General features: G+C 38.6%; 1 protein-coding gene across 5 annotated transcripts; it reads left to right on the top strand.

Moving 5' to 3' along the window:
- The first annotated feature begins 44 nt into the window (after positions 1-44).
- LOC148391462 (uncharacterized) lies at positions 45-7,194 on the top strand. Of its 5 annotated transcripts, XR_015861088.1 has the most exons (6): positions 761-1,284; positions 2,056-2,151; positions 3,196-3,291; positions 4,222-4,317; positions 5,364-6,472; positions 6,515-7,194. XR_015861088.1 is itself a non-coding variant. In XM_088388171.1 (5 exons), exons 1-5 carry the CDS (start codon positions 462-464, stop codon positions 5,392-5,394), a joined length of 384 nt encoding a protein of 127 aa, XP_088244297.1. In that variant the 5' UTR covers positions 400-461; the 3' UTR covers positions 5,395-7,194. The 5 variants fall into 5 exon arrangements, 1 of the variants encoding a protein (XP_088244297.1); XR_015861087.1 differs by lacking the exon at positions 761-1,284 and adding an exon at positions 45-132 and having other exon boundaries at positions 5,364-7,193; XM_088388171.1 differs by lacking the exon at positions 761-1,284 and adding an exon at positions 400-526 and having other exon boundaries at positions 5,364-7,194.
- Positions 7,195-7,481: the final 287 nt, after the last annotated feature.

The raw sequence follows: 7,481 nt of genomic DNA, 5'->3' as shown, positions 1-7,481 counted from the left end.
TGGGCGGGACTTCCGCCAAAATTCAAATCTGTGGGCGCGGCTTTCAACAATGGCAGCGAACGAGACACAGCGGATAGTTCAACGACGACTAACAAGAGAAATATTTTTATTTTCTGCTTGCAACTGGACACGGTAAATACAACTCATTGTTTTTAAAAATAAGTACTTTTGTAGCCCCGAAAAGCGAGTGAGTGTGCCGGAGGTGGGGACGTCAAGCTCGGCGTCTGCTGCCAGCCACAAACGCCGAATTTCGACGATTCTTCCTGGTCAACGGTTATAAATGATTGCGTTGATTAAAAAAGAAAAACTTTATTTAACTCTAATTTTAACTTTACCGTTTTAGATAAGCAGATATTACGTCGCAGTCATGTGCCGCGGAAATGACGTCAATAGGCGAAACTTCCGCCGAGATTCAAACCAGTGAGCGCGAAACGGCCGTGGGCACGACAGCGGATACAAGCATGACGATTATCAACAGAAATATCTTTATTTTCTGCTTGCAACTGGACCGTCTGGAGCGTACACGGTAAATACAACTCATTGTTTTTAAAAAGAAGTACTTTTGTAGCCCCGAAAAGCGAGTGAGTGTGGCGGGCGTCAAGCTCGGCGTCTGCTGCCAGCCACAAACGCCGAATTTCGACGATTCTTCCTGGTCAACGGTTATAAATGATTGCGTTGATTTAAAAAGAAAAACTTTATTTAACTCTACTTTTAACTTCGCCGTTTTAGATAAGCGGGTATTACGCGGAAATGACGTCAGTAGGCGTGGCTTCCGCCAAAATTCAAATCCGTGGCCGCGGATGGCTGTGAATGGACGCGAGCGAGATAGCGGATACAAACACGACGATTAGCAACAGAAATATCTTTATTTTCTGCTCGCAACTGGACCGTCTAGAGCGTATACGGTAAATACAACTCATTGTTTTTAAAAAGAAGTACTTTTGTAGCCCCGAAAAGCGAGTGAGTGTGGCGGGCGTCGAGCTCGGCGTCTGCTGCCAGCCACAAACGCCGAATTTCGACGATTCTTCCTGGTCAACGGTTATAAATGATTGCGTTGATTTAAAAAGAAAAACTTTATTTAACTCTACTTTTAACTTTGCCGTTTTAGATAAGCGGGTATTACGCGGAAATGACGTCAGTAGGCGTGGCTTCCGCCAAAATTCAAATCCGTGGCCGCGGATGGCTGCGAATGGACGCGAGCGAGATAGCGGATACAAACACGACGATTAGCAACAGAAATATCTTTATTTTCTGCTCGCAACTGGACCGTCTAGAGCGTATACGGTAAATACAACTCATTGTTTTTAAAAAGAAGTACTTTTGTAGCCCCGAAAAGCGAGTGAGTGTGGCGGGCGTCGAGCTCGGCGTCTGCTGCCAGCCACAAACGCCGAATTTCGACGATTCTTCCTGGTCAACGGTTATAAATGATTGCGTTGATTTAAAAAGAAAAACTTTATTTAACTCTACTTTTAACTTTGCCGTTTTAGATAAGCGGGTATTACGCGGAAATGAAGCCAGTAGGCGTGGCTTCCGCCAAAATTCAAATCCGTGGCCGCGGATGGCTGCGAATGGACGCGAGCGAGATAGCGGATACAAACACGACGATTAGCAACAGAAATATCTTTATTTTCTGCTCTCAACTGGACCGCCTAGAGCGTATACGGTAAATACAACTCATTGTGTTTAAAAATAAGTACTATTGTAGTCTCGAAAAAGCGAGTGAGTGGGGGGCCCGTCGTCGAATTCGGCGTCTGCTGTCAGCCATAGACGCCGAATTTCGACGATTCTCCCTGGTCAACGGTTGTAAATTATTGCGTTGATTAAAAATAAAACTTTATTTAATTCTACTTTTAACTTTGCCGTTTTAGATAAACGGGTATTACGTCGCAGTAATGTGCCGTCGAAATGAATAGGGGAAACTCCCGCCAAGATTCAAATCCGTGGGCGCGAAATGGCCGTTAGCGCGACAGCGGATACAAACACGACGTAGTCGCGTTGCCTTATATCTTTGAATGTCTTGAGGGTAAATGTTAATGTTTAATTTCATTCCTTTAGGTTACATGGTGTTTGTTGGCTGTATGTTTTCCACTGTAAGAAGAATGAATATACACATCAGGTGGAGGCTCGCATCATTGACCAGGCGCTACAATGGTGAGTAGCCCTTCCTTCCTCCATTTATGTTAAACACCTCCTATTTCATGTCTAACAGTAATTGATTTAACACATAACTGTAAGTAAATTGTGTGTGGGCACTGTCAATTTAATATGTGTGATTATACTGCCTAATCTGTCACTGAGTATATTGTTGCAAAGTAATATAAGAAATAATCCAAAATTGTAATTCAGAATAGTTTTCAAAAGACGACCATTAGAATTATATACAAATGTGATTACCCTGAACAGAAGTAATTTCTTAAATCACAAATTCTTCTATTCAAAGAGTTGGTCAGACTGCTCAAATGATGCCTAACAGTAATTAATGTAACACATAACCATAAGTAAATTGAGTGTGGGCACTCTTAAATTAACAAGTGATTATATTGCCTAATCTCTTACCGAGTATGTTGTTGCAAAGTAATATAAGAAAAGATCCAAAGTAGTAATCTAGTGTTTAATATGTCCTATCAGGGCTCAAGTCAAAATTTGGCACCATCATGTGGTGAAATTTGGAATTGCATCACATCCAATTTTGCCTGGGAACAAACAGATTAAATAAGTCGTAGTCTTAAATAAGCCACCCCTTCTCAAACAAGTAAACTCTGCCCATTTTGCGCAGTAGATGTTCTGTTAATACCTAGTATTTAAACAAAGTCATAATTTAAAATACTTTCAACATTCATTCATCCATTAAACCACCGTTAGTCCACTCGCTCTTATTACCAACTCCTATCAATTTAACTAAGCGTTTAATACGTCCTATCAGGTCTCAAGTCAAGATTTGGCACCATACTTTTTTGAAATTTGCAATTGCAGCAAATCCAATTTTGCCAGGGAAGAAAAATAGTCTTGCATGTTGCCATTAAATAAATTAAATAAATCTTGCTTGTTCCCACTCCTTTTGAAAAAAGTAGTTTAAAACGAGGGCCCCTCCCTCAACCTTTAACCCGAACGAGCCCTAAGCCCGCACGTCACATTGTGTTGCATCTGCGAATGTTGCTTGAAGCCAAATGTTAAAGTTTTCTTTCATTCCATTAGGTTTCACGGTGTTGGTCGGCTGTACGTTTTCCACCGTCAGAAGAATGAAAATACAAATCAGTTGGAGGCTCGCATCATTGACCAGTCGCTACAATGGTGAGTACCCATTTCTTCCTCCATTTATGTTAAACACCTCCTATTTTATGTTTAACAGTAATTGATTTAACACATAACCATAAGTAAATTGAGTGTGGGCACGCTCAAGTTAACATATGCGATTATACTGCCTAATCTCTCACCGAGTATATTGTTGCAAAGTAATATAAGAAAAGATCCAAAGTTGTAATTCAGAATAGTTTTCAAAAGAAGGCCATTAGAATTATATACAAATGTGATTACCCTAAACTTAAAAACAAACTATTTGTTAAATCACAAAGTCTTCAATTCAAAGATTTGGTTAGATTATCACACTCCTCAAAGTGAAGCAAAAGTGTTTACCTAAAAAATATTCAAAAGCATATTCAAACTATGTCTAATTCAGAACATTCATGTTGCCCCCCTCGGTATTATTATCATTTTTTATCACTTCAACTAAGTGTTTAATATGTCCTATCAGGTCTCAAGTCAAAATTTGGCACCATCATGTGGTGTAATTTGGAATTGCAGCACATCCAATTTTGCCTGGGAATAAACAGATTAAATAAGTCTTACTTCTTGCCAATCCTTCCCAATTTTGTCAGGGAACAAAAATAGATTAAATAAACTAAATAAGTTTTACTTCTTCCCATTAAATGAGTTTAATACGTCCTATCAGGTCTCAAGTCAAGATTTGGCACCGTACTTTGTTGAAATTTGCAATTGCAGCAAATCCAATTTTGCCAGGGAAGAAAAATAGTCTTACATATTGCCATTAAATAAATTAAATAAGTCTTGCTTGTTCCCACTCCTTTTGAAAAAAGTAGTTTAAAACGAGGGCCCCTCCCTCAACCTTTAACCCGAACGAGCCCTAAGCCCGCACGTCACATTGTGTTGTATATGCGAATGTTGGTTGAGGCCAAATGTTAAAGTTTTCTTTCATTCCTTTAGGTTCCTCGGTGTTGGTTGGCTGTACGTTTCCCACCGTCAGAAGAATGAATATACAAATCAGTTGGAGGCTCGCATCATTGACCAGGAGCCACAATGGTGAGTACCCATTTCTTCCTCCATTTATGTTAAACACCTCCTATTTCATGTTTAACAGTAGTTGATTTAACACTTAACCATAAGTAAATTGAGTGTGGGCACTCTCAAGTTAACATATGCGATTATACTGCCTAATCTGTCACCGAGTATATTGTTGCAAAGTAATATGAGAAAAGATCCAAAGTTGTAATTCAGAATAGTTTTCAAAAGACGACCATTAGAATTATATACAAATGTGATTACCCTGAACAGAAGTAATTTCTTAAATCACAAATTCTTCTATTCAAAGATTTGGTCAGACTGCTCAAATGATGCCTAACAGTAATTAATGTAACACATAACCATAAGTAAATTGAGTGTGGGCACTCTCTAGTTAACATATGTGATTATACTGCCTAATCTCTTACCGAGTATGTTGTTGCAAAGTAATATAAGAAAAGATCCAAAGTAGTAATCCAGTGTTTAATATCTCCTATCAGGGCTCAAGTCAAAATTTGGCACCATCATGTGGTGAAATTTGGAATTGCATCACATCCAATTTTGCCTGGGAACAAACAGATTAAATAAGTCGTAGTCTTAAATAAGACACCCCTTCTCAAACAAGTAAACTCTGCCCATTTTGCGCAGTAGATGTTCTGTTAATACCTAGTATTTAAACAAAGTCATAATTTAAATTACTTTCAACATTCATTCATCCATTCAACCACCGCTAGTCCACTCGCTCTTATTACCAACTCCTGTCAATGTAACTAAGCGTTTAATACGTCCTATCAGGTCTCAAGTCAAGATTTGGCACTGTACTTTGTTGAAATTGGCAATTGCAGCAAATCCAATTTTGCCAGGGAAGAAAAATAGTCTTACATATTGCCATTAAATAAATTAAATAAGTCTTGCTTGTTCCCACTCCTTTTGAAAAAAGTAGTTTAAAACGAGGGCCCCTCCCTCAACCTTTAACCCGAACGAGCCCTAAGCCCGCATGTCACATTGTGTTGCATCTGCGAATGTTGCTTGAAGCCAAATGTTAAAGTTTTCTTCCATTCCTTTAGGTTCCATGGTGTTGGTTGTTTTCCACTGTAAGAAGGATAAAAGTCCAACGGTTTGATGTTGGCGAAGACGTCTCCGGTGAGTCCTTCCTTCCTTTTTATTCATGGGAAGTCACAGACAACAATAGATAAAGTAACACATTGTTAGAGGTAACTACATTTGTCTTAAATTGGATAGATTACTTCTTCCCACACCATTTCAAACAAGTACACTGGCCATATTGTGTTTATACCTAGTATTTATACAGTCATAATTTAAATGAACAAATAAGATTCATTCACTCACCCACTCACTCATTCATTCATTCAGAAGATCCAAAGTTGTGTGTGCTGTGTAATTGAGAATAGATCTCATGTTACTCCACTTGCTCATATGACCAACTTCTATCAAATTAGCTATTAATACGTCCCATCAGGTCTCAAGTCAATATTTGGGACCGTAATTTGTCGAAATTTGCAATTGCAGCAAATCCAATTTTGCCTCGGAAACAAACATATATTAAACAAACTAAATCAGTCTTCTTCCCATTTAAATAAATGAAATAAGTCTTTTCTTCCTAGTCCTTTTTAAACAAGTAAACTGGCCATTTTTTGCAGTCGTGTTTGTGTTCATACTTAATATTTATCCAAAATCATAATTGAAATGACTTCATTCATTCATTTTTGAAAATTGGAATTCCACCAAATCCATTTTTCCCATTAAACAAGTTTTACTTCTTCCGTTTAAATAAATGAAATAAGTCTTACTTCCCACTCTTTTTCAAACAAGTAAACTGCCCATTTTGTGTAGTATATTTTCTGTTTATACCTAGTATTTGTACAAAATCATAATGAAAATGATTTAATTAACAATTAAGTTAATGAACTTATTCAAAAGAGTTTTTAATATGTCCTATTAAGTATAATGAGATTTGTCACCATCCTTAGGTATAATTTGGATTTGCAGCAAATCAAACAGACAAACGCATTGGCCAAGTTATTTTATAAGAGCATGTGGGGTGATGTGATGTCTTTTGTGGGATGATGTTTTGCATTTGTGATGTCATACTCTGTTTTTTATGATGTCATATTTTTGGTTCGTTAGGTGCTAGAGGCTAGGTGCTAGAGGCTAGGTGCTAGAGGCTAGGTGCTAGAGGCTAGGTGCTAGAGGCTAGGTGCTAGAGGCTAAGGTCTAGGTGCTAAGGTCTAGGTGCTAAGGTCTAGGTGCTAAGGTCTAGGTGCTAGAGGCTAGAGGTTAGGTGCTAGAAGCTAGGTGCTAGTGGGTAATGTGGTTAGGTGCTAAGGTCTAATGTGGTTTGGTGCTAAGGTCTAACGTGGTTTGGTGATAAGGTCTACTGTGGTTTGGTGTTAAGGTCTAATGTGGTTTGGTGCTGAGGTCTAATGTGGTTGGGTGCTAAGGTCTAATTGTGCTAGGTGCTTAAGGTCTAATTGTTCTAGGTGCTAATGGTCTATGTGCTATGTGCTCATGGTTTAATGTGCTATGTGCTCATGGCCTAATGTGCTATGTGTTCATGGTTGAATGTGCTATGTGCTCATGGCCTAATGTGCTATGTGCTCATGGTTTAATGTGCTATGTGCTCATGGTTTAATGTGCTATGTGCTCATGGCCTAATGTGCTATGTGCTCATGGTTTGATGTGCTATGTGCTCATGGCCTAATGTGCTATGTGCTCATGGTCTAATGTGCTATGGCCTAATGTGCTATGTGCTCATGGCCTAATGTGCTATGTGCTCATGGTATAATGTGCTATGGTCTAATGTACTATGTGCTAATGGTTTAATGTGCTATGTGTTAATGGTTTAATGTGCTAATGTGCTAATGGTCTAATGTGCTAATGGTCTAATGTGCTAATGGTCTAATGTGCTAATGGTCTAATGTGCTAATGGTCTAATGTGCTAATGGTTTAATGTGCTAATGGTCTAATGTGCTCATGGTCTAATGTGCTAATGGTCTAATGTGCTAATGGTCTAATGTGCTAATGGTCTAATGTGCTAATGGTCTAATGTGCTAATGGTCTAATGTGCTAATGGTCTAATGTGCTAATGGTCTAATGTGCTAATGGTCTAATGTGCTAATGTGCTATTGGTGTAATGTGCTATTGGTGTAATGTGCTATTGGTGT

Source organism: Syngnathus floridae, chromosome 10 (genome assembly GCF_059516105.1).
Source record: "Syngnathus floridae isolate MCC-2025c chromosome 10, RoL_Sflo_1.0, whole genome shotgun sequence".
In the NCBI taxonomy this organism is placed as follows: Eukaryota; Metazoa; Chordata; class Actinopteri; order Syngnathiformes; family Syngnathidae; genus Syngnathus; species Syngnathus floridae.
The sequence above is the reverse complement of the archived record's forward strand: the minus strand, read 5'-3'. Positions and strand labels throughout refer to the sequence as shown.

Bases quoted from the DNA above. Each gene is read 5' to 3' on its own strand.
- LOC148391462 (XM_088388171.1), top strand. From the start codon at position 462: ATGACGATTATCAACAGAAATATCTTTATTTTCTGCTTGCAACTGGAC. The intron at 2,152-3,195 runs GTGAGTAGCCCT...TCATTCCATTAG, and splicing joins ATTGACCAGGCGCTACAATG to GTTTCACGGTGTTGGTCGGC. The intron at 4,318-5,363 runs GTGAGTACCCAT...CCATTCCTTTAG, and splicing joins ATTGACCAGGAGCCACAATG to GTTCCATGGTGTTGGTTGTT.